General features: G+C 48.6%; 1 protein-coding gene and 1 long non-coding RNA gene across 2 annotated transcripts; one reads left to right on the top strand and one right to left on the bottom strand.

Moving 5' to 3' along the window:
- Positions 1–451: 451 nt before the first annotated feature.
- Positions 452–6,321, top strand: LOC138974833 (uncharacterized). The gene is made up of 5 exons (XM_070347559.1): positions 452–2,396; positions 3,587–3,789; positions 3,934–4,121; positions 5,780–6,074; positions 6,318–6,321. Exons 1-5 carry the CDS (start codon positions 1,644–1,646, stop codon positions 6,319–6,321), a joined length of 1,443 nt encoding a protein of 480 aa, XP_070203660.1. The 5' UTR covers positions 452–1,643.
- Positions 6,322–8,798: 2,477 nt separating this feature from the next.
- Positions 8,799–11,213, bottom strand: LOC138974273 (uncharacterized). The gene is made up of 3 exons (XR_011458369.1): positions 10,931–11,213; positions 10,217–10,392; positions 8,799–9,451 (listed from the first exon to the last, which is right to left on the bottom strand). It is a non-coding gene; the product is annotated as an uncharacterized lncRNA (long non-coding RNA).
- Between the last annotated feature and the right edge of the window lie 15,947 nt (positions 11,214–27,160).

Genomic DNA, 27,160 nt, shown 5'->3' with positions numbered 1-27,160 from the left:
GTTTTCTAGAAAAACGCAACAGAAAAGTCGAACAGGTATAACTTTACTACTGTTGCACTTCGAGAGAAAGAATAATTGATTCTCTATCTTAAAGCAATTCATTTCGTCTTTCTGCCACACTTAACAATGATGCTATGGCAACCAAACAGTGTATGTACCATTCGTTCAAGAAATCAAGAGTGTGGACGTGAAAGAACTCCATGACAACATTATGCAGTGCAGAAACTCTGGTCCCGCACTAAGCAGGACACTTCCAGTCTACTCATTGCAAACAGTGCGTTGTAAGGTACTACCGCACACAGTGCCTTGTAGGGTACTCTCAAACACAGCGTCGTTCTGCACAGAGGACAGACATGGTGTTCGTGGCGACGTGCACCCCCCCCCCCCTTTCCCCTCGATGGTGTCAGTTTTGTTGTGACGACGAGTGATATCTCCAGACGGTGTAAAGTAAGGGTGGGAAGCGACCTGTGTCAGTTTAGCATATTGCCCGATCAGATCCGCTACAGCTCCTCTAACTTCGGACATCAGCTGTCTGTCTCTTGACTTCTATCAGTTTGCTCACTGCTGTAACTGACTGAGAAGATTGAATCGAACTTTCATCATCGCCTTGTGTCAGTGACAGTGAATTCTACCTGTGAGAAATACTTTGTGCCACTGACAGTGAATTCTACCTGTGAGAAATGACTTGTGTCAGTGACAGTGAAGTCTGTACTGTGAGAAATAACTTGTGCCACTGACAGTGTATTCTATACTGTGAAAAATGACTTGTGTCAACAGTGAACTCAGTGAACTGTGAGAAATTACTTGTGTCAGTGACAGTGAAATCTGGACTGTGAGACATGACTTGTATCAGTAACAGTGAATTCAGCGTGACTGTGAGAAATAAGCATTGAGGCGTGTGCCTCCGAGCCACACCCACCTCGGTCAGTAACACAAAGCACGCCAAACTGCATTCATGACATGTGTGAAGAGAATCTGGAACATTCTGTCTGAAGGCAAACCCAGTGAGCTAGAGGAGAACCAGGCCTGTGTAACTATATCGCTGAGAGATATACCCGGCAGAACACGACATGCGTGGAGCCTTGGCTGATTCTTTCACCGCGTGCAAGGGAAAGACGAGTCGTTGATCAAACCCGGCAGTGCAACGAGACTGGCAGCTGTGAGTTGTGTGCACCGAGACTGACAGCTGTGAGTTGTGTGCACCGAGACTGACAGCTGTGAGTTGTGTGCACCGAGACTGACAGCTGTGAGTTGTGTGCACCGAGACTGGCAGCTGTGAGTTGTGTGCACCGAGACTGACAGCTGTGAGTTGTGTGTACAGTGCACCGAGACTGGCAGCTGTGAGTTGTGTGTACAGTGCACCGAGACTGGCAGCTGTGAGTTGTGTGCACCGAGACTGGCAGCTGTGAGTTGTGTGCACCGAGACTGACAGCTGTGAGTTGTGTGCACCGAGACTGACAGCTGTGAGTTGTGTGCACCGAGACTGACAGCTGTGAGTTGTGTGCACCGAGACTGGCAGCTGTGAGTTGTGTGCACCGAGACTGACAGCTGTGAGTTGTGTGCACCGAGACTGACAGCTGTGAGGTGTGTGCACAGTCAGGAAGCACGCTGCTTGTAGCAAGTGGAGGTTTCAACCCGAGGCCATGGCGGCCAGAAATAGTCAACAAGAGGGTACTGACGACTGGCGGCGCATCGTGACGTCACTCTACCCTGATGCTGCCACCCGTACCTACTGTGTGCCGCCGGTACATTTTAACAGAGTGCCCTACGTCAGGGATGTTGTACCCGGTACCGGTCTGTCTGTACATGTGCTACAGCCACAACCTCGTGCCCGGTTTCTCCACACAGCTCTCAGTACCAATCCTGAGGGATGGACAGTACCGCAGCATATGTGGGCCGAGGAGCCAGGGCCACATCTCCCTCCAGTAGGAATGCAGGACAGCGACCTACAGGACGACTTCGCCCAGAACCACGTGATGCTAAACCTGCAGGAGCTTGGCGACAGTCGTCACGAGGCCATGTTCATCCTGTCTCAGCTACAGTTCGGCAGCTACCTCAACCAGCCTGCCTACGCCGCGACCACTGCACAGCTCCCACGACCCAAAGACTTACCACAAGATCGTCAGGGCGATTTTGACTTTCTGTTGATCCACCGCCAGCACGGCATTCTGATCGGAGAGCTCAAGTCTGTGGGGATAACCAACAGTGCCTCGAACCAGACTGTGGTCAAGAAGGTTAAGCAAGCGGTCAAGCAGCTGGACAAGTCGGAGATAATGATGAGGCACCTTGTGAGTGACATCGGACCATGCCTGACTGTCAGGAAAACTATCTTCCTGCCTTACGTCAGCAGTGCTCAGTTAGAGCGAGTCTTGGACAACGATGCACAGCTCGAACAGGTAACGAGAGAGAGAGAGAGAGAGAGAGAGAGAGAGAGAGAGAGAGAGAGAGAGAGAGAGAGAGAGAGAGAGAGAGAGAGAGAGAAAGAGAGAGAGAAAGAGAGAAGGAGAGAACTGAACTGCATTCAGCTGAACTTTTTTTTTCGAGGATGAAGATTATTTTATGGATGGGTCTTTTCTTGAGAGTGAGAGAGCACGAGAAAGAGAGAGAGGAAGAGAGAAAGGGAGGATGAGAGGGAGGAGGAGGGGGCAGAGAGAGAGAGAGAGAGAGAGAGAGAGAGAGAGAGAGAGAGAGAGAGAGAGAGAGAGCTGAACTGATTTTTTATTTGGCAAGGATGAAGATTTAAGGCGGGGCTTTTTCTTAAGAGAGAGCTAGCATGGAAGGGGAGGGAGGGGGAGGGAGAGGGAGGGAGAGGGAGGGGGAGGGAGAGGGAGAGGGAGGGGGAGGGAGAGGGAGGGGGAGGGAGAGGGAGGGGGAGGGAGAGGGAGGGGGAGATCCCTCTCTAGGGGGAGAGGAAGGGGGAAACTGCGTTAGACTTTCTAAAACCCATCAAACAGGGTATGGAAGGGGAAGAAGTGGGGAGGTGGAGGGGGGTGTATTCTGTATGAAAACGTTCCATTCAAAATTAGAAACACAGTATTTACAAGCACACAACATGGTTAATGCATGTTCTTTGGGAGTTGATAAGTTCGGTTTTTTGTCAGCGTCAAAATCAAGTTTTGACCAAAACGAAATGTCAGCAGCGATTTCATGATTGTAACGTTTCCCAAAGACGTCAGCTGTACCGTGTTGTCAATGTTGTTCCTATGGTATCCAGTCTTTGGCTTTCTTTCTGTCCATATCTTAAGCTGTAAACTTTACCGTGTAGTTAATCTGGTCCTGGTGGTATGCAGTCTTTGGCTTTTCTTCTGTCCATATCGTAAGCTGTTATTTTTGTCGTGTAGCAATGTTTAGTCCAGATGGTATATGCAGTCTTTGGCTTCTCTGTCGTTCATAGCGTAACCAAAGATAATACCTGAAGTCAAATGAACGTGCACAATGGAACGTTGCCGTATCTGTGATCTGCCAGCACTTTCTTCATCACAGGGCACAGTCACTATAGTCAGTGGAAGTGTCTTGAGTCAGCATTCAGCCAACCATACCACAATACTGGCGTCATACGCTAACGTAAAGTATGTTTCTGCTGCAGGCGGTGTGTCAGAGCCTGGGTGCAGCCAATTCAGCAGAAGCTGTTCAGCTGTGCTGTTGCTCTGACCAACTGTCCCAGCCTGCATCGTACTGGCACGTGACACCCGCCGTGTTATCACAGCTGAGCACCTGGTGGCAACACAGGATGGCCTGTACTGTGGACACTCGACTCACTGATCAACTTTACCTGGATATTGTGGCCAGGTAAGAGAAATTACATCATGTCAAAAATATGTCATAGTGCTGGAGCAATGTTTATTCTCTTATCTTTCACTGTAATCGTTTATCGTTGGCCGAATCTTTTCTTTTTTTGTTGTTTGTTTATTTGTTTATTTTTGTGTGTTGCAGGTTCGTTGGACCGGCCACCACGGTGTCTGTCCCCTGCTACAACAACGTACGTGTGGAGGTGCGGACTGCAGGACAGGCGGTGGCGGAACTGGGGCGGAGGCTGGCACTTCTGGTTCTGACCCTGCAACAGCTCGGCCTGCTAAACAGAGACCCGCCACGTGTCTGCATTACGGGAGCGCCAGGAACAGGTGACAAGCTTACACCTTCTCTTGCTAGTTTTTCTTATTTCATTTGTTTCTTTGTTTATTGGTGATCTTGTTGATTTTTGACAGTTCTCTGAACAATGTTGTCCCGGCTAGAGGAAAGAAGAGTTGTCGCCATGTGAACACTAAGCTCAGCCGTCTGGTTAACGTCTAGGTCCGGCAAGAGCCAGCAAACTGAAGGGGGATAACTCCGCTAACTGCACCTTCAGACAGAGTAGCGCGTGATTGAAAGCAAAAGTATTAAAGGACTATGTTCAAAGTCACACAGTTTTCAACGGGAGGTGTTTCTAGGCCTGAAGCCTGCCGATAATTAATCACAGTTCAGGCTGACTTTTTACATGGTTGACTTCAAAACATATTTTGCTGCATCAAATTTTGACTACTTCTTCACCGACAAACAAAAGACCAACCACCACGTACCATTACCACCACCACCACCACCACCATTACCACTATCACATCACCATCACCCAGCAAGTACTAATGCTACTGATGGTGATGCTGCTTCCTCCGCCACTACCTTTCAAAGTTCTTTAACTTTTTATCATCATCATCATCATCATCATCATCATCATCATCATCATCATCATCATCATCATCATCATCATCATCATCATCATCATCATCATCGTCTTCATCGTCGTCATGAACGATAACAAATCATCGTCGTCGTCACTGATGTTGTGGCAAACCATACTGACAGAACAATGCTTCTAATTTCCTTACAGTGCACCGATTCCTGTTAGATTGCTCAAATGACGTCTTCTTTGAATGCATGACGCAATGTGTGTGACGTTATTTTCGTCAAGTGTTACTTAGTCCTCATCGTACCAGAAGCTTCCTGTTTTGTTGAAGAGGCGGTTTGTTTTGTGCACGCTATGTGTGTCCTTTGATTCTATGTGTGTCGTCTGGTTCCATGCAAAATGTGTCAACTGAAGGAAAGGCATCCAGCTGACAGAGAGTAAAGTTTGTAACTGACATGTTGGTTTAGTGTCCATGGATTTTATTTTATAAATTAATGTTTTTCTTGGCAGTTATATCTATGTTCATGCATATTGCTATGTTCCTGATGCTGTGGTTCGCGTGTAGCAGGTGAAACTAACTAAATGTCACAGAGCCTTGCTTTCACACTGTTTTGTAATACTAGATTGTTTTAATTATGTTTTGTAATACTAGATTGTTTTAATTATGTTTTGTGTGTGAACAGGTAAGACAGGTCTGGTAGTGCAGGGGTGGAGGTGGCTGATCGTAGGCCTACATCTTTCCTGACACCAGGGACACGATCTGCAAGTCGTCTCTATGTGTACCACTGCCTTGTTTTCACATTATTCGGTAATATATTATCATAAATATGGTTTTTGTTCCAACAGGTAAGACGGTGGTGCAGGTACTGAAGGGGTTTAGGTGGCAGCGAATGGGCCGAATGTTCATGTTTTCTCTGCGTGTTAAATTACCTTACTTTCAAAGTGTTTTGTAATATATTACATTAAATATATGGTTTTATTTCCAACAGGTAAGACGGTGGTGCTGGTACTGAAGGGGTTGAGGTGGTAGCGAATGGGCCGGATGTGCACGTCGTCTATTGACCATAGTTTCACAGTGCTTTGCAACATATTAACCTTAATATGTCTGTGTTCCAACAGGTAAGACGGTGGTGCTAGTGCTGCAGGGGGTGAGGTGGCTGCGAGAGGGGCACGATGTGCACGTCCTGTCGACACAGTACCCCACCCGGGCCGTCAGCACATCCATTACACAACAGCTGGGGATGTCGCTGAGCGCGGGCCCGACGCCTTCCCTGACACCAGGTAGCGTGTTGCACCACCAATATGATTTCCAGAACAGGGAGGAAGACGTTGAGCAGGCCGTCACCGACCTCGTGGCGTGCTTGAAAAACGGCCACCTCTACGTCTTGCTTGATGAGGCGTTCTTTGACAGCAGGTTTGTGTTCATACGTGTGTGTGCGCGTGTGTGTGTGTGTGTGTGACAGTGTGTGTGTGTGTGTGTGTGTGTGTGTGTGTGTGTGTGTGTGTGTGTGTGTGTGTGTGTGTGTAAGAGAGAGAGAGAGAGAGAGAGAGAGAGAGAGAGAGAGAGAGAGAGAGAGTTGTAAACGACCCCTTTTTGTATCGTACACCACTGTTTATGGGAGGTATGGCTTGTCGGCATCATAAGAATGTGCATTAGATGAGAATGGCGTCATTGTTGCGAACACATCGAATAGACCTTTTTCACTTAAATTTTGGCGCATGCGCTGTGAAGTTTATTGTCAGATCTACCGGAACAAAGGGGCAAAAGGAAAAATCGACAACGAGGCTTGGTGCAAAGTAAAGTGCGGAGACGACGAGACAAACTGTTGTGTTTACAACTGCAAGTGCAACAGTGGAATCAATGAAGAAAGAGAAATACGGTGGACAGAATTTGTCATTGTATGGCTTTCCGATGGGTGCAATTGCGAAGGCGCAACAGCGAAGGACGCGATGGGTGCAAGCAATCCGACGACAGGGGTTTGTCGTGCCATTGAAAAGTCTGCTCGCGTCACTTCGTGTCTGGCAATGGCACGGCTATCAACGATGCCAACTCCTTTGACTTCGTACCCACCCGTAATCTTGGATTTGAGAGAACATCAAGAACAAGTGACTCTAGCAGAAGGACAAGGTACTGGTCGGAGACGTGACTTTGTCCGCTCAGTGAAGACCGACGACAAGCAAGCGGTTTTGCTTCCACCCCCCAGTGTCAACGCTGAAAATATCATCGGATCTGGAAGAGACTCAGAGCCAAGTAAGCTTTGTTTGTTTTTATCAATTTATGATCTGCTGACTTCAAATTGTCTTCCTACATCAGTGTATAAGAAATTTAAAATGAATCGGCAGCCCAAAACGGATGCATAAGAAGGGTCACGAAACAATGTATTGCAAGATTTTAGAAAACAAACAAACAAGATCTAGACATATGTCGACAAGCCGCGTGCATGCAATCAACCAGAGATCTGTTGCTACAGTATCTCTGAATCAACCGACTCTTGAATCGAGAAGATTAAGGAGGTTACTTGATACAGATAGTGATGCAGTTTTCAAGACATCGATAAAGCTCATGCTGAATCATTTTTTTTATTCCCAGAAATGTACCATTGAATTGATGCAACAACAAAAATAGCACTAGACTTGATTTTGCATAGAACACTCCAAAATAATTTCCGGGGAGCATCTCCCGCACCCCTAAGTTTTTTTCAATTTCAGGAGTTATTTCCCTCAGGTATTTTCATGCTTAAATGCTGTGAGTGTGATGCATGTGTAATCTGATAACAAGATCATTGATGCTAATTATATTGCTAATGTATACATTTGATTTTGTATTTACAGAAGCAGCCATTCCTTTGCCCTCCGCATCTAGTGAGAGCTTAGGACCAGGGCCAGATCATGCCTTTGCAAAGAGGGACACGACTACATGTGAGGGTATTGTTATTGGAACACAGACTACCTCAAGTTGGCAGAGCTGCAGATGACAATTACATAACAGGCCTCTGTGATTAATCGTCTGACTGAAGATGTTTCTGGCTTGAAGAAAGACAACATGAAGGTGAAGGAGAACATACGCTCTTTTTCTGTTGATTCTCTACTGAAAAATGACACTGCAGTATGGTTTCACACATATGGTGATCTTTCGGTATGCATGTACCTACTTCGTAAAAAAAGGCAGGTCTACATTACTGGTTCACATCACTCCAAAGAGCAAGAAGCTTATTTTGTCATGTAATGGTTTATATAATTTACTCTGGTACTGTATAGAATAAAGGGCCCATTATCAATCAAATCTCTGGTCTGGTCTGAGTTTGTTTCATCAATGATTGTATGTGAGCTTACGAACATAACGATTCCCACTTTAAATAAATGCGATCAAGATAATTAGGTAGACAACATGTCAAGAGACGTTTATTCCTTATTTCTTGTTATAATTGAAGGATATTATTATGCAATATACTGCTTTGTTTTTTAAAATGGCTTCAAATTGTCTCCCTTGTTCCGACACTTTAGTACACAATTTGTGCATTCACTTGAGTTATTTCTTAAAGAAAATTACCCCCCAAAATTATTCAAAACAGTCTTTGACATATCTACAGTTTAATTAAAAGAAAAACTGTATTTTATTTTAAGTGATAAATAAATATAGACAAATCTTGGGACTGTGCACAAACTGATCGGCTTGAACTCAAAAGTCGCAGCCAAGAATTTTCTGCAACTTTTGAGTTCAAGTCTGTCAGCTTGTGCACGGTCCCACAATCAGTTCAAAAAGAATTTTCCTTGATATAGCCTTGAAAAAAAAAAGTAAGTAACAAATTTTGTACAAACAAATTTGTTCAAGGGAGACAATTGGAATCATGTTTTTTAAAATCGGTGAATTGCATTATAATTTCCTCCAAAAAATAACAAATAACTGTGAAATGAATTGGAAAAAAAGTGCTAACATTATTACCTTGATCAGATCGATGTGTATGACAAGGAATTTCTATGTTTGCTGATTTGGTTGTCCGGTAATGACTTTCATGCACAGGGCTTCTAAATTCACTCGCTCAAACGCTCATGTCTGCACCAACATTCACACACGTCCATATTCATAAGGGATGGTGACAACACGCTCTTGAACAACAAACATGGCACAAAACGAATGAACATTTCAAACATTTCGCTATTGAATGAAATCATCAGTACATGGATATCAAATCATAAAACATCTCACAAAATACCTCCTTGCCATTCCGAAGTTGAAGAAGAATACAGTCCGGCATTACACACACTACACTTTCATCACTGAGAATCGCTGTTCACAACACATGTCCTCGGCTCTGATACGTTCTCCGAATAATACACACAAGTCATGGATGATGGTATAGTCCGTACGAAGCCGAACCACTTCTTACTATCCTCTGACACAAGTTCTTATCAGCTTCCACAATCTTCTGTCTTAACTGCAGGCATTTAAAAAATTAAACCTGAACTCACACACAGAGGTGACAGCACTACGTACCCTCCCTCGCTGTAAACAAAGTACTGATTTTACCTGTCCATATTGAAACTACATGTATACATTTTTCACTTGACAGAACAGTTAACTGTTGCTACCAACTTAATTAACTGGTATTGGAAAAAAATATCACACCTTGAAAATCCTAGTTCAGTATATCATAACTATATACAGCCTTCAAACGGTTGGTACCGGTTGTTGAAGATCTCTTAGTCGCGCTTCCTTGCATCCGGACTTCTTGATCAAAATTGAGGCCTTGAAGAGTCGTCCGGGGAAACTTGTCTTGTCTTGAAGCATACCTGAAAATGAAATTATTTTTTTTACTTGACACTAAAGCAAATCTTATGCTGGGTACAAATGCTAAAACAAGTTGCGCCAGTCTGTCAAACATGTATAACGATACTGAACGCAGTACATTTCACAAGGACAATGCTTAGCTGAAAACCAGCATCCACGTCGAATAAGGTAAATGGCAACCCAGCATAGCGCAGTAGCAAAACTGTCCCACAGGAAATCACGCTTCCCTGTGTTTAAAACAAATCTGTTTAACTTTCTAAGCTTGTAGCCCTGAAAGTCAAAAAATTATGCACTAGCCTCTGGCTAGTGATTCTGAAAACGTACCAGCCAGAGAGCAAATTTTACGAACCAAACCAACAATTTGATTCAGCATCTTCACTCGCATTTGGCGAGTAGATGAACACTTCTACTCACCAGTTGCATGCTTCTACTAACTATGGCGAGTAAAATACTTGCCACTTTCACTGTTTCAGGGCTGGTTTGTTTTTAACCTAAACATAATGTTGTAGTTTTCCAGAAATTGCTCTACACACAAACATACACCACCGCCCTGGTCTCTTGACTAAATGTAAAATGCATAGTTTGTTGATAATGCACTTTATAAATATCACTGTTTCTCTTTCCCCAGTCTTGTAGCTGTTGTAGTTAACAAGCTCTATATTTTAACTTTGAGACTTATGTTCTGAAAAAAATAGACCACACTCTGATGTAAACCTCTAGGTAATGCAACCCTAATTTCCTTAATATTAATTATTATACACACTTACTTAACAATTTGTATGTCATCGAGAGCAGCTGGTGCAGTTTTCATGGCAGCATGCCCCTTCCACATACATTTGTAGTGTGTACAAGTTTTGTCTGCTGGCACAGTGTCGATTCCTTCAGCCATGTAGTGTGAAGCAGCAAAAAGTGTGGCGGCCACATGGTTGCAAGACTGTCCTTTCTGGGTAAAAACAACAACACACATTCAAATTCTGTTTGTGTCATCTTGATTTTCCTTAGCCTGCTAATAACAATTAACTTTATCTTTCCTAGGAATTCCTACAGAGAGCTTGTAAGCGCATGCTGTTGATATAGATATATTTTATATAGATCTATATAAAATATATACCGGCTCAGAATGGAATTTGATCTTACTGCAGTGATAACCTTCATTGACAAGAGGATTCACAAACACATGTGTACGTACACATTAAATAAAACTCAGGTACCTGGTATTCTATTGAACATGCCTAGCCAACATGGCATGGTCTCCTGGAGATACTGATTGAAATTACATTAACATGCTGCTCATAACTTTGTCAAAAATGACAGCTTTTGCATGCAGACATTTTCAGTAGAGAATTATGAATCTCTGTGTGTGTTTGTCACTTTGTGTGCCATGCATTATATGACTGAGTATGAAAACTGATTGTGTAAGATACCAAGTAATGCAGCCATCAAGTTAATCCCACAAAACATACAAGGCCAACAACACTTACCCAGCAATACACTCGCAGTAGGCTCCAAGTGCCTGTCCGGTCAGCGTCCCCCCACAACAGCATACACTTCGTTGCGAGTCTGCTTCATTGACGTCAGCACACTCGCTCTGAGTCTGATCACCACAGTTGCTTTCTAGCTGTTGTGCCATGCAGAAAGACATTTTATGCACACAGTATGTCTATCGTTTACCCCAAGGTTTTGCATTCTTTGCGCTGGATGCGTCGTATAACTTGTCGAACGTCGACGCAGTAGTATCAGTAAGAAAGTTGATCCAGAGATCTGTAGATCTGTGGTCCATCACCTCTGCTTCGCTTATGTAGGGGAAGTTCGCCAAGTCTTTCGTCCATATACCACCAATAGCCGTTTCAAACCATACCTTCATGCATGTCCTTGACTTTTAGTTCATGATTTTGAACAAGATAATCCGTTGTCTTGCAGAATTTCTCAAAGTAATCCTCTGGCAATAGTACTTCGAGCCCCGACAGTGAAACTGAGAGGTATTTCAGACTGCCCCTTATTTCCGGTTATCAGAGAGAGGCTGCCGTGCCTTAAAATCTGATTGGTCGAAACGCTGGGGGCAAAGGTTATACGAAAAAGGTCTATTGTGTCATAACTATACTTGCGTACTGTTGATAATGATCATCACCTGAAAAATCTGTATTGCCAAGGAGACACACATATCTAACACCATGTCTCCATTTTGTGTCACACATCTCTAACACCATGTCTCCATTCTGTGTCACATATCTCTAACACCATGTCTCCATTCTGTGTCACACATCTCTAACACCATGTCTCCATTCTGTGTCACACATCTCCAACACCATGTCTCCATTCTGTGACACACATCTCTAACACCATGTCTCCATTCTGTGTCACATATCTCTAACACCATGTCTCCATTCTGTGTAACACATCTCTGACACCATGTCTCCATTCTGTGTAACACATCTCTAACACCATGTCTCCATTCTGTGTCACACATCTCTAACACCATGTCTCCATTCTGTGTAACATATCACTAACACCATGTCTCCATGCTGTGTCACACATCTCTAACACCATGTCTCCATTCTGTGTCACACATCTCTAACACCATGTCTCCATTCTGTGTCACACATCTCTAACACCATGTCTCCATTCTGTGTCACACATCTCTAACACCATGTCTCCATTCTGTGTCACACATCTCTAACACTATGTCTCCATTCTGTGTCACACATCTCTAACACCATGTCTCCATTCTGTGTCACACATCTCTAACACTATGTCTCCATTCTGTGTAACACATCTCTAACTCCATGTCTCCATTCTGTGTCACACATCTCTAACTCCATGTCTCCATTCTGTGTCACACATTTCTAACACCATGTCTCCATTCTGTGTCACACATCTCTAACACCATGTCTCCATTCTGTGTCACACATCTCTAACATCATGTCTCCATTCTGTGTCACACATCTCTAACACCATGTCTCCATTCTGTGTCACACATCTCTAACACCACGTCTCCTTTCTGTGTCACACATCTCTAACACCATGACTCCATTCTGTGTCACACATCTCTAACACCATGTCTGCATTCTGTGTCACACATCTCTAACACCATGTCTCCATTCTGTGTCACACATCTCATGTCTCCATTCTGTGTCACACACCTCTAACACCATGTCTCCATTCTGTGTCACACATCTCTAACACCATGTCTCCATTCTGTGTCACACATCTCTAACACCATGTCTCCATTCTGTGTCACAGTGATGAGCATGGTTCAGCTCACATACAGCTGGTATCACAGATAGCGCAGCGAGTACCACACCTGTACCTGTGGTGTGCCACTGTTTATAACAACGACATACCCTCAGCACTGCAGACACAGGTGTTCAATGTCCCCCTCCGCTCGGCCCCCGCAGTCCTGCGTGAAATACAGCCAGGAATGCAAGGTGATCTTGTCCACGACTACAGCGACAGCGGCGTGCCTGCCCCTGGGGACGGGCTGAGCGTGATACGGCTGAGTCACCATGGCAACGCTCACACAGGTCGGTGGCCGGTGGACTGCGCACAGTGTGGTCAGGATATCGCTGCCGTGCTGCGCCGACTGGATGTTGGTGAGTTGTGTAGCTGATGATGATGGTCGTGGTGGTGGTGGTGGTGGTGGTGGTGGTGGTGGTTGTGGTGATGATGATGATGATGATGATGATGATGATGATGATGATGATGATGATGATGATGATGATGATAGTGGTGAAGGTGATGGTGGCGGTGGTAATGGCGATTGTGGAAGGGTTGAGTGAAGGGTAAAATTCCCGTTTCCCTACCCCCACCCCCCCCCCCCCCCCCCCCACCCCACTCTTCTCTCACACACAAACACACACGACAAACTCGGTCGGCCAGGGGGGGAAAAAAAGCACATCAACCATAATTACGTCATTTCAATTGACGTAAAATACAAAATTACGTCATGACGGCTAAATTTTGCTGTCTGTGTTTGTCGAAAATGTACAGACTTTGAGATGATTGTATAACTCAGGTGCGTTTACATGCTTGTGTGTGTGGGGGGGGGGGGGGGGGGCAGAAAACAAGTAAAGGGATGTGTTGTGTCAGGTGTTTGCTTGACATATCAATATTTATATTGCTCATACTATACGTTTAACCGTTCCAACGGTCTTTCCGTGCAGGTAGCAGCGTCGCCAACAGACCCTCCCGGCTGAGCTACCGTGATGTGTTCGTCCTGACCAGAAGCGACGATTTACATGATGACGTCACGGATGACGCAGGTCGGGTGACGTCACCAGCTAGCGGCGTGGTGCAGGGACTGAAGGATGCAGGTGTACCGGTGAGTGTGTTGAGGATACAAGACTTCCTACACAACGAGGCGAGGTCGGAGGGACTTGTGCACGATGTGGCAGTGGCGGCAACGGACACAGTGACAGTAGCGTGCTATGCTTTGGTGACAGGCCTGGAGCGGCGCGTGGTGGCCGTGTTACAGGCCCGAGATCAGTACGATGATGATAAAGGGAGAACTGATGAGAAGATTGATTGTATAGACAGGCTTGAGGCAGTATCACGCTGCACCACACAGCTCATCATGGTCCGCACGCCTCAAGTCACCACCACCACCACCACCCCGCCATCCCTTACAACAACCACTGCGACCACTACGACTACCCACGCCACAACCTAATACATCAACCACTACCACTTCCACCACCGCAACGACCACCGACACCACCAGCGACGCGACAACAACCACTACCACCACCAACAAGCGGAGGAGATTTAGGAAATCATAACAACGGCACAACAACAACCAACAACAACACCAACAACAACAACAACAACAACAACAACAACAACATTAGTGTCGCCCAAAACACATGTGTTTTACTTCCTGGTTGGTATCGCGGATTGTTCACAGAATGTTATCACTTGGAGATTTCCTTGCAAGATTTCGTCACGTTCTATGACGCAAAACAAGAATTGACGTCATCTTGATTGTGTTTTACGTCTTTCAGATCTTGTCCCGCTGACTGCCCTTCAACACTGTTTCCCTTGTTGCATTTATTTGTTGAGATGCACGGCTTTTTAATGTTCACGACACGTGCACCACTTGTGTGACCTTCGTCGCTGGTCACCCTGTTAAAACAATAATGACAAGTACCGTAATGGTATATTGTTTACTGAAACACCTGTGACCGTTACCTCTGTGGTCTTTTGTGCACTGAAACACCTGTGTCATTTACTGCGGTGTGGTCTATTGGTCTTTTGTTGCTTATAACACCTGTCACCTGTACTGACATGGCCTGAAACACCTGTGACTGTAGCGCTAAGGTGTATGCTATCGCTCAGTGAAACACCCGTGATGTAGCGTTCACTGGACACCTGTGACTTTACGTACCGCTGTGTTGTAGCGTTCACTGTAGCACTTGTAGCCTTCAAGGATGTGATGGATTGTTCACTGAAACACCAGTGACCTGTAGTAACTGACCACAAGTAGTGAGTCACGTGACAGCTTGTGAAGTAGACACTTCTCTACTTAGATTTCTCTGGGCGTGAGGGATTGCTACGCTGTGCTGTTTGCTGACAGTGAGAAATGACACGTGGCTTGCGTTCACCGTCACTTGGACTGCTTGGTCCAGTTAGTTCGCTCTTTGGGGAAATAAACAAACACTGAGCACAGTTAGTTAGCAAGTATTAGTAATTGTGATACTTCACTGTGCATGCGATAGAAAAATGTGTGCTATAGACGTAAAGACACATATGCGAATAACTTTGATATGTAGTTCAGAATTATTTCAACAATAGCTATAACTGACTATTCATTATGTCAGTCTATGAGCATACGTTTTGAGTGTGATTCTGAACCTTTTTAGTCTGACTGTCGTTTACAATGTTTACTGTGTGCTTGTAAAGTAGAATGCAAAAAAAGGCATTTGTCAACAACAACAAAATCACTCACAACATGTTTGAATAAAAATGTGTTTGCTCTTCTATCTGTCTTAATTAGTGTGTGTGTGTGTGTGTGTGTGTGTGTGTGTGTGTGTGTGTGTGTGTGTCTGTGTGTGTGTGTGCACGGTGTGTGTGTGTGCGTGTGTGTGTGTGTGGCCGCGTGACACATTTTTAATCTAAGACAACACAAACGTTCTACATAATAAGATTGACATCTTTTCAAGTATGCAGTAAATTACCAGCTTGAAAATCCCTCCATCCCGAAGGGAGATAACTGCCATTTTATCCAGCATGTAAATAAACAATAAAAAGACAACCTCAAAACAAAAGATCACAAAACAATTCTACAAACAAAACACACATGAACACAGAACAAGAAAAACAAATGCTATTACGACTCGCCTTCGTCATGTCCATCACAGTGACACCCCCCTTTTAAGACCCCCCCCCCCCCCCCCCTTCCTACCAGTAGAAGACCCCCTACCCTTACCCTCCGCCCATCCCCACCAGATAGAACACTCGCTCCCTTCTCCCCCCCCCCCCTCCCTACCAGTAGAAGACTCCCTCCCCTTACCCTCCCCCCATCCCCACCAGGTAGAACACTCGCTCCCTTCTTACCCCCCCCCCCTCCCTATCAGTAGAAGACTTCCTCCCCTTACCCTCCCCCCATCCCCACCAGATAGAACACTCGCTCCCTTCTTACCCCCCCCCCCCCCTCCCTATCAGTAGAAGACTTCCTCCCCTTACCCTCCCCCCATCCCCACCAGATAGAACACTCGCTCCCTTCTTCCCCCCCCCCTCCCTACCAGTAGAAGACTCCCCCCCCTTACCCTCCCCCCATCCCCACCAGGTAGAACACTCGCTCCCTTCTCCCCCCCCCTCCCTACCAGTAGAAGACTCCCTCCCCTTACCCTCCCCCCATCCCCACCAGATAGAACACTCGCTCCCTTCTCCCCCCCCCTCCCTACCAGTAGAAGACTCCCTCCCCTTACCCTCCCCCCATCCCCACCAGATAGAACACTCGCTCCCTTCTCCCCCCCCCCCTCCCTACCAGTAGAAGACTCCCTCCCCTTACCCTCCCCCCATCCCCACCAGATAGAACACTCGCTCCCTTCTCCCCCCCCCTCCCTACCAGTAGAAGACTCCCTCCCCTTACCCTCCCCCCATCCCCACCAGGTAGAACACTCGCTCCCTTCTTACCCCCCCCCCCCTCCCTACCAGTAGAAGACTCCCTCCCCTTACCCTCCCCCCATCCCCACCAGATAGAACACTCGCTCCCTTCTCCCCCCCCCCTCCCTATCAGTAGAAGACTTCCTCCCCTTACCCTCCCCCCATCCCCACCAGATAGAACACTCGCTCCCTTCTTACCCCCCCCCCCCCCCTCCCTATCAGTAGAAGACTTCCTCCCCTTACCCTCCCCCCATCCCCACCAGATAGAACACTCGCTCCCTTCTTCCCCCCCCCCCCCTCCCTACCAGTAGAAGACTCCCCCCCCTTACCCTCCCCCCATCCCCACCAGATAGAACACTCGCTCCCTTCTCCCCCCCCCCTCCTTACCAGTAGAAGACTCCCTACCCTTACCCTCCCCCCATCCCCACCAGGTAGAACACTCGCTCCCTTCTCCCCCCCCCCCTCCGTACCAGTAGGAGACTCCCTCCCCTTACCCTCCCCCCACATTCCCACCAGGTAGAACAGTCGCTCCCTTCTCCCCCCCCCCCCCACCCTCCCTACCAGTAGGAGACTCCCTCCCCTTACCCTCCCCCCCCCATCCCCACCAGGTAGAACACTCGCTCCCTTCTTCCCCCCCCTCCCTCCCTACCAGTAGAAGACTCCCTCCCCTTACCCCCCCCCCCATCCCCACCAGGTAGAACACTCGCTCCCTTCTTACCCCCCCCCCCTCCTACCAGTAGAAGACTCCCTCCCCTTACCCTCCCCCCATCCCCACCAGGTAGAACACTCGCTCCCTTCTTCCCCCCCCCCCCTCCCTACCAGTAGAAGACTCCCTCCCCTTACCCTACCCCCATCCCCACCAGGTAGATTACTCGCTCCCTTCTTACCCCCCCCCCCCCCTCCCTACCAGTAGGAGACTCCCTCCCCTTACCCTCCCCCCCATCCCCACCAGGTAGAACAGTCGCTCCCTTCTCCCCCCCCCTCCCTACCAGTAGGAGACTCCCTCCCCTTACCCTCCCCCCATCCCCACCAGGTAGAACAGTCGCTCCCTTCTCCCCCCCCCTCCCTACCAGTAGGAGACTCCCTCCCCTAACCCTCCCCCCATCCCCACCAGGTAGAACACTCGCTCCCTTCTTGCCCCCCCTCCCTACCAGTAGAAGACTCCCTCCCCTTACCCTCCCCCCATCCCCACCAGGTAGAACAGTCGCTCCCTTCTCCCCCCCCCCCTCCCTACCAGTAGAAGACTCCCCCCCCTTACCCTCCCCCCATCCCCACCAGGTAGAACACTCGCTCCCTTCTCCCCCCCCCCCTCCCTACCAGTAGAAGACTCCCTCCCCTTACCCTCCCCCCATCCCCACCAGATAGAACACTCGCTCCCTTCTCCCCCCCCCCCCCCTCCCTACCAGTAGAAGACTCCCTCCCCTTACCCTCCCCCCATCCCCACCAGGTAGAACACTCGCTCCCTTCTCCCCCCCCCCTCCTTACCAGTAGAAGACTCCCTCCCCTTACCCTCCCCCCATCCCCACCAGGTAGAACACTCGCTCCCTTCTCCCCCCCCCCCTCCGTACCAGTAGGAGACTCCCTCCCCTTACCCTCCCCCCCCCCATCCCCACCAGGTAGAACAGTCGCTCCCTTCTCCCCCCCCCCCCTCCCTACCAGTAGGAGACTCCCTCCCCTTACCCTCCCCCCCCCATCCCCACCAGGTAGAACAGTCGCTCCCTTCTCCCCCCCCTCCCTACCAGTAGGAGACTCCCTCCCCTTACCCTCCCCCCATCCCCACCAGGTAGAACACTCGCTCCCTTCTCCCCCCCCCTCCCTACCAGTAGAAGACTCCCTCCCCTTACCCTCCCCCCATCCCCACCAGATAGAACACTCGCTCCCTTCTTACCCCCCCTCCCTACCAGTAGAAGACTCCCTCCCCTTACCCTCCCCCCATCCCCACCAGGTAGAACAGTCGCTCCCTTCTTACCCCCCCCCCCCCTCCCTACCAGTAGAAGACTCCCTCCCCTTACCCCCCCCCCCCCCCATCCCCACCAGGTAGAACACTCGCTCCCTTCTTACCCCCCCCCCCCCTACCAGTAGAAGACTCCCTCCCCTTACCCTCCCCCCATCCCCACCAGGTAGAACACTCGCTCCCTTCTCCCCCCCCCCCTCCCTACCAGTAGAAGACTCCCTCCCCTTACCCTCCCCCCATCCCCACCAGGTAGAACACTCGCTCCCTTCTTACCCCCCCCCCCCCCTCCCTATCAGTAGAAGACTTCCTCCCCTTACCCTCCCCCCATCCCCACCAGATAGAACACTCGCTCCCTTCTTCCCCCCCCCCTCCCTACCAGTAGAAGACTCCCCCCCCTTACCCTCCCCCCATCCCCACCAGGTAGAACACTCGCTCCCTTCTCCCCCCCCCTCCCTACCAGTAGAAGACTCCCTCCCCTTACCCTCCCCCCATCCCCACCAGATAGAACACTCGCTCCCTTCTCCCCCCCCTCCCTACCAGTAGAAGACTCCCTCCCCTTACCCTCCCCCCATCCCCACCAGATAGAACACTCGCTCCCTTCTCCCCCCCCCCTCCCTACCAGTAGAAGACTCCCTCCCCTTACCCTCCCCCCATCCCCACCAGATAGAACACTCGCTCCCTTCTCCCCCCCCCCTCCCTACCAGTAGAAGACTCCCTCCCCTTACCCTCCCCCCATCCCCACCAGATAGAACACTCGCTCCCTTCTCCCCCCCCCCCTCCCTACCAGTAGAAGACTCCCTCCCCTTACCCTCCCCCCATCCCCACCAGATAGAACACTCGCTCCCTTCTCCCCCCCCCCCCTCCTTACCAGTAGAAGACTCCCTACCCTTACCCTCCCCCCATCCCCACCAGGTAGAACACTCGCTCCCTTCTCCCCCCCCCCCCCCTCCGTACCAGTAGGAGACTCCCTCCCCTTACCCTCCCCCCACATTCCCACCAGGTAGAACAGTCGCTCCCTTCTCCCCCCCCCCCACCCTCCCTACCAGTAGGAGACTCCCTCCCCTTACCCTCCCCCCCCCCATCCCCACCAGGTAGAACACTCGCTCCCTTCTTCCCCCCCTCCCTCCCTACCAGTAGAAGACTCCCTCCCCTTACCCCCCCCCCCCCCCATCCCCACCAGGTAGAACACTCGCTCCCTTCTTACCCCCCCCCCTCCTACCAGTAGAAGACTCCCTCCCCTTACCCTCCCCCCATCCCCACCAGGTAGAACACTCGCTCCCTTCTTCCCCCCCCCCCCCTCCCTACCAGTAGAAGACTCCCTCCCCTTACCCTCCCCCCATCCCCACCAGGTAGAACACTCGCTCCCTTCTTACCCCCCCCCCTCCCTACCAGTAGGAGACTCCCTCCCCTTACCCTCCCCCCCATCCCCACCAGGTAGAACAGTCGCTCCCTTCTCCCCCCCCCTCCCTACCAGTAGGAGACTCCCTCCCCTTACCCTCCCCCCATCCCCACCAGGTAGAACAGTCGCTCCCTTCTCCCCCCCCCCTCCCTACCAGTAGGAGACTCCCTCCCCTAACCCTCCCCCCATCCCCACCAGGTAGAACACTCGCTCCCTTCTTGCCCCCCCTCCCTACCAGTAGAAGACTCCCTCCCCTTACCCTCCCCCCATCCCCACCAGGTAGAACAGTCGCTCCCTTCTCCCCCCCCCCTCCCTACCAGTAGAAGACTCCCTCCCCTTACCCTCCCCCCATCCCCACCAGATAGAACACTCGCTCCCTTCTCCCCCCCCCCTCCCTACCAGTAGAAGACTCCCTCCCCTTACCCTCCCCCCATCCCCACCAGGTAGAACACTCGCTCCCTTCTCCCCCCCCCCTCCCTACCAGTAGAAGACTCCCTCCCCTTACCCTCCCCCCATCCCCACCAGGTAGAACACTCGCTCCCTTCTCCCCCCCCCCTCCCTACCAGTAGAAGACTCCCTCCCCTTACCCTCCCCCCATCCCCACCAGGTAGAACACTCGCTCCCTTCTCCCCCCCCCCCTCCGTACCAGTAGGAGACTCCCTCCCCTTACCCTCCCCCCCCCATCCCCACCAGGTAGAACAGTCGCTCCCTTCTCCCCCCCCCCTCCCTACCAGTAGGAGACTCCCTCCCCTTACCCTCCCCCCCCCCATCCCCACCAGGTAGAACAGTCGCTCCCTTCTCCCCCCCCTCCCTACCAGTAGGAGACTCCCTCCCCTTACCCTCCCCCCATCCCCACCAGGTAGAACACTCGCTCCCTTCTCCCCCCCCCTCCCTACCAGTAGAAGACTCCCTCCCCTTACCCTCCCCCCATCCCCACCAGATAGAACACTCGCTCCCTTCTTACCCCCCCTCCCTACCAGTAGAAGACTCCCTCCCCTTACCCTCCCCCCATCCCCACCAGGTAGAACAGTCGCTCCCTTCTTACCCCCCCCCCCCTCCCTACCAGTAGAAGACTCCCTCCCCTTACCCCCCCCCCCCCATCCCCACCAGGTAGAACACTCGCTCCCTTCTTCCCCCCCCCTCCCTACCAGTAGAAGACTCCCTCCCCTTACCCTCCCCCCATCCCCACCAGATAGAACACTCGCTCCCGGATCCCTTCTTAACCCCCCCCCCCCCTCTCCCGTAACCAACCTACCCGATAGAATACGACTCTCTCTTTTTTTTTTTTTTTTACCTCAGTTGCATGCAGGCTGCTTCACCCCATCTATTTTGCTTCTTTCTTTCTTTCCTTCTTTCTTTCTTTCTCTTTTTTTTTCTTTCTTTCTTTCTCTTTTTTTTTCTTTCTTTTTTGGGGCGGGGAGCATCCTTCTTCGTTGGTCTCCTTTTTTTTTTAATGAAATTTAAACTGTAACACCTATGATTTTAACTGTCTTAATGTCAATTATGTGATAGGGATTAAAACGAATGTCTCGATTTGCAACCATTCCATTTTAGAGACAAAGCAAGATGTTTATTCCGATTTTTTCTGACAATTTGCAGTTCTCTTCATCGATTGAATTCGGATCACGAAATTGCAACAACTGCCCCTGAGCTCTTTCACCCGTGTTGTGAAGTCTGGGGAACAGGGTGGCCAAACCATCTTCCTGTTCTTTCATTCGCTGTGCTTGAAAAGCCTATGTCTGTCTGTCTGTCTGTCTGGTCTGGTCTGCCTTGTCTGCCTGTCCGCTCACCCACTCTCTCTCTCTCTATCTCCCCCCCCCCCCTCTCTCTCTCTCTGTCTCACTCTATCTCTCTATCTCCCTCCTCCCTCTCTCTCTCTCTCTGTCTTCGTCTCTCAGTTTCTCTCTCATTGTGTGTGCGAGCGCGTGCGTGCGTGTATGTGCGCGCGCGTGTGTGTTTGTGTGTGTGTGTGTGTGTTTGTGTGTGTGTGTGTGTGAGCTATCACGAGCGCTCCTTCCGTTCATTCAATTCAACTTTCTCTTTGCCTGAATGAGCAATTCGTTCTTGTCCTCCTGCCTGCCTTTCTACGTGTCTGCCATCTTTTAACAATGAATCTTCTTCTTCTTCTTCGTTCATGGGCTTAGACTCCCACGTTCACTCATGTTTAAGCACAAGTGGAGTTGTACGTGTATGACCGTTTTTACCCCGCCATTCAGGCAGCATACGCCGATTTCGGGGGAGGTATGCTGGGTATTTTCGTGTTTCTATAACCCACCGAACTCTGACATGGATTACAGGATCTTTTCCGTGCGTACTTGGTCTTGTGCTTGAGCAAATTGCGTGTACACACGAAGGGGGTTAAGTCACTAGCAGGTCTGCACATAAGTTGACCTGGGAGATCGGAAAAATCTCCACTCTGAACCCACCAGGCGGCAGCGACCGGGATTCGAACTCAAGACCTCCCGATTAGGAGGCCGACGTCTTACCACCACGCCACTGCGCCCGTCTTAACAATAAATAAACAAAGAAGTAATGAGAAGACAGCCAACGCACTGGTCAGAGAGTGCAGGGGTAAGTGGGGGGGGGGGGGGTAGTCTGAAACAGAGAGAGAGGGAGGGGGGGGGGGGGGGGGGGAGAGGGGGAGAGACAGAGAAAGACAGAGAAGGGGGGTGAGAGAGAGAGAGCGAGGGGGGTGTAAGAGAGAGAAAGAGGGTAAGAGAGAGAGAGAGAGAAAAGAGAGAGAGAGGGGGGGTGTAAGAGAGAAAAAGAGAGCAAGAGGGTAAGAGAGAGAGAGAGGGTGTCGTAAGAGAGAGAAAGAGAGCAATAGGGTAAGAGAGAGAAAGAGAGGGGTGTAAGAGAGAGAAAGAGGGTAAGAGAGAGAGAGAGAGGGTGTAGAGAGAGAAAGAGAGCAAGAGGGTAAGAGAGAGAGAGAGAGGGTGTAAGAGAGAGAAAGAGAGAAAGAGGGTAAGAGAGAGAGAGAGAGAGGGTGTAAGAGAGAGAAAGAGAGCAAGAGGGTAAGAGAGTGCAGGGGTAAGTGGGGGGGGGGGGGTAGTCTGAAACAGAGAGAGAGGGGGGGAGAGAGAGAGAAAGACAGAGAAAGGGGGTGAGAGAGAGAGAGCGAGGGGGGGGTGTAAGAGAGAGAAAGAGGGTAAGAGAGAGAGAGAGAGAGGGGGTGTAGAGAGAGAAAAAGAGAGCAAGAGGGTAAGAGAGAGAGAGAGGGTGTACGTAAGAGAGAGAAAGAGAGCAATAGGGTAAGAGAGAGAAAGAGAGGGTGTAAGAGAGAGAAAGAGGGTAAGAGAGAGAGAGAGAGGGGTGTAAGAGAGAGAAAGAGAGCAAGAGGGTAAGAGAGAGAGAGAGAGGGTGTAGAGAGAGAAAGAGAGAAAGAGGGTAAGAGAGAGAGAGAGAGAGGGTGTAAGAGAGAGAAAGAGAGCAAGAGGGTAAGAGAGTGCAGGGGTAAGTGGGGGGGGGGGGTAGTCTGAAACAGAGAGAGAGGGGGGGGGGGGAGAGAGAGAGAAAGACAGAGAAGGGGGTGAGAGAGAGAGAGCGAGGGGGTGTAAGAGAGAGAAAGAGGGTAAGAGAGAGAGAGAGAGAGGGTGTAAGAGAGAGAAAGAGAGCAAGAGGGTAAGAGAGAGAGAGAGGGTGTAAGAGAGAGAAAGAGAGCAAGAGGGTAAGAGAGAGAGAGAGAGGTGTAAGAGAGAGAAAGAGAGCAAGAGGGTAAGAGAGAGAGAGGGTGTAAGAGAGAGAAAGAGAGCAAGAGGGTAAGAGAGAGAGAGAGAGGGTGTAAGAGAGAGCAAGAGGGTAAGAGAGAGAGAGAGAGAGCGAGGGGGGTGTAAGAGAGAGAAAGAGAGCAAGAGGGTAAGAGAGAGAGAGAGAGAGGGTGTAAGAGAGAGAAAGAGAGCAAGAGGGTAAGAGAGAGAGAGAGGGTGTAAGAGAGAGCAAGAGGGTAAGAGAGAGAGAGAGAGAGAGCGAGGGGGGGTGTAAGAGAGAGAAAGAGAGAAAGAGGGTAAGAGAGAGAGAGAGAGGGTGTAAGAGAGAGAAAGAGAGCAAGAGGGTAGAGAGAGAGAGAGAGGGTGTAAGAGAGAGAAAGAGAGCAAGAGGGTAAGAGAGAGAGAGAGAGAGGGTGTAAGAGAGAGAAAGAGAGCAAGAGGGTAAGAGAGAGAGAGAGAGAGCGAGGGGGGTGTAAAGAGAGAAAGAGAGCAAGAGGGTAAGAGAGAGAGAGAGAGGGTGTAAGAGAGAGAAAGAGGGTAAGAGAGAGAGAGAGAGAGGGTGTAAGAGAGAGAAAGAGAGCAAGAGGGTAAGAGAGAGAGAGAGAGGGTGTAAGAGAGAGAAAGAGAGCAAGAGGGTAAGAGAGAGAGAGAGAGAGGGTGTAAGAGAGAGAAAGAGAGCAAGAGGGTAAGAGAGAGAGGGTGTAAGAGAGAGAAAGAGAGCAAGAGGGTAAGAGAGAGAAAGAGAGGGTGTAAGAGAGAGAAAGAGAGCAAGAGGGTAAGAGAGAGAGAGAGCGAGGGGGGTGTAAGAGAGAGAAAGAGAGCAAGAGGGTAAGAGAGAGAGGGAGAGAGGGGGGGGGGGGATGACAGACACAGATAGACAGAGAGTCACGCAGTCAACAGACAGACAAACACGAACGGACAGTCGAAATCCGACAGAGACAATAATTATGCGGACACACTGTCTCCTTTCCGTACTGGACATTCTCCACGCTGGTTTGAGACAGAAGAAGGGGAGAGAACACTGCAGCACGTGGAACATCTGAGTCCACCCCCAGGGCCGCGTGGAGACACGAGGCATGTGAGGACACACCCTGACTCGCGATTTAAATTAATTCTCGGATGTACCGTTATTATTAGAGGTGGTTGCTGATGATTTTGCCAGCAGTATGCGTGATTTTTAGAGCATTCATAATTATTCCATCACCTGCTTCTTTATCTCTGTTAGCAGAACTATGTTTATTCCCCCTCTGCTTCTTTACCTCTGTAAACTTGTAGGGGTAGTTATTTTTCGATAATGACCCAGCAACCAAACAAATAACGACCCAGCAACAGCCTGAATCCTCGATAGTGCAATGGGTTGAGAAGCTGTTCTGTTTCGGTACTACTTTTTGCGACTGAAAAGTTCCGAACGCTCTAATGTACGAAGTATACATCTCTGGAGCAAACAATACAAACATACTGCATTTAAATTAACAACTACAGGCCTGAACACATGAATCTCCATATAAAATCCATGAGTTCGGTTGTTTTCTGAATCTAGATCAGACGTTCATCACAAGCAATTTCCCAAGGCAAGTAACTCATACTTTGTCTAGCGACAAGAGTAGTTCCCCTTCTTTTCACTCAGTTTCTTCGACAACAGACTGCAATCCGACGGTCAGTTTTCAACAATATTTCATTTAATAACAGATCACACGCAACCAAATGCACACATCTCATCAATTTAAACAACATAAAGCGGTTTCATACACTATTTTCCCCAGAAAACTTAACTTCATACAGTTTTTAACGTTGGAACACGGGTGCAAAAGTTCGTCTGCTAGTCCCATTTGACGAAAGAACATTATCCTAACCGATACCAAAACATATACAGAACACACAATATCTGCCTTTGCCGCCACAGCAGAATAACAGCATATCTGTGTACTTGATTTTAGTCCAAAATAGGAAAACTGACAAGAAGTGTTAACAGAATGGAATGATTTGCACGGAACTATACAACCGCGCATTAATCGATCGCCTGCGCAGGTTGACTGGTTGAGTGAATAGGATTCGATCAAACTTTCGCAAAAAAACCTCCTCTTTTCTTTGAATAACTGAAGAAAGGAGGAATAAAGAGGTTACACACCTCGTCTCAGTGATTATCAAAAATAATGGTCTCAGTTCGCGGTCATGAAAAAGCTCGCTAAAGCTCGCATTTTTCATGATCCGCTAACTTCGACCATTATTTTTGATAATCACTGAGACTCGGCATGTAACCTCTACGTATACGCTGCGTATTTACACTAGCAACCAGCGTATGTCCCTTCAAACGATGCCTCGTTCTCTCTGTTTATTGAGGTCATATGGAAAATTAATGAATGCAGCCACGCATTCTCTAAAAATATAATCGTCGATCTATTTCCACAGCACAACCGTTAACAAACTATGCATTTTCACGACAGAAAATTAAAAACAACAATGTACAATTCAGTCTGTTTTTGTTCAGTTATTTTCTCTCAAACACAGTGTCTGTACGGGAAAGAGAAGTAGCGCGTGAATACACTGTTATCGTGTTAGCAAGTGACAACATGCATCTGCAGGTTTTCTTTATTGAAAATATTTGTATATTCACTAAAAAAAAAACAAGTCGCGTAAGGCGAAAATACAATATTTAGTCAAGTAGCTGTCGAACTCACAGAATGAAACTGAACGCAACGCAACGCAGCAAGACCGTATACTCGTAGCATCGTCACTCCACCGCCCGTGGCAAAGGCAGTGCCCGTGGAATTGACAAGAAGAGCGGGGTATTCGTTGCGCTGAGAAGGATAGCACGCTTTTCTGTACCTCTCTTCGTTTTAACTTTCTGAGCGTGTTTTTTTTAATCCAAACATATCATATCTATATATTTTTGGAATCAGGAACCGACAAGGAATAAGATGAAAGTGTTTTTAAATTGATTTCGAAAAAAAATTTTGATAATAATTTTTATATATTTAATTTTCAGAGCTTGTTTTTAATCCGAATATAACATATTTATATGTTTTTGGAATCAGCAAATGATGGAGAATAAGATAAACGTAAATTTGGATCGTTTTATAAATTTTTATTTTTTTTTACAATTTTCAGATTTTTAATGACCAAAGTCATTAATTAATTTTTAAGCCACCAAGCTGAAATGCAATACCGAAGTCCGGGCTTCGTCGAAGATTACTTGACCAAAATTTCAACCAATTTGGTTGAAAAATGAGGGCGTGACAGTGCCGCCTCAACTTTCACGAAAAGCCGGATATGACGTCATCAAAGACATTTATCAAAAAAATGAAAAAAACGTTCGGGGATTTCCTACCCAGGAACTCTCATGTCAAATTTCATAAAGATCGGTCCAGTAGTTTAGTCTGAATCGCTCTACACACACACACACACACACGCACACACACGCACGCACACACGCACATACACCACGACCCTCGTTTCGATTCCCCCTCGATGTTAAAATATTTAGTCAAAACTTGACTAAATATAAAAAGCAAACCAAGATCAATACAGACATAGTGTTGTGGTCCTTAAC

Source organism: Littorina saxatilis, linkage group LG8, assembly GCF_037325665.1.
Source record: "Littorina saxatilis isolate snail1 linkage group LG8, US_GU_Lsax_2.0, whole genome shotgun sequence".
In the NCBI taxonomy this organism is placed as follows: Eukaryota; Metazoa; Mollusca; class Gastropoda; order Littorinimorpha; family Littorinidae; genus Littorina; species Littorina saxatilis.
This window is presented reverse-complemented; position numbering and strand designations above follow the sequence as displayed.

What these genes read in the sequence shown, in the direction of transcription:
- LOC138974833 (XM_070347559.1), top strand. Translation starts at nt 1,644, where the DNA reads ATGGCGGCCAGAAATAGTCAACAAGAGGGTACTGACGACTGGCGGCGC. An exon ending in ACGATGCACAGCTCGAACAG is followed by an intron (nt 2,397 to 3,586) that starts GTAACGAGAGAG and finishes TTTCTGCTGCAG; the next exon opens with GCGGTGTGTCAGAGCCTGGG. An exon ending in TACGGGAGCGCCAGGAACAG is followed by an intron (nt 4,122 to 5,779) that starts GTGACAAGCTTA and finishes GTGTTCCAACAG; the next exon opens with GTAAGACGGTGGTGCTAGTG.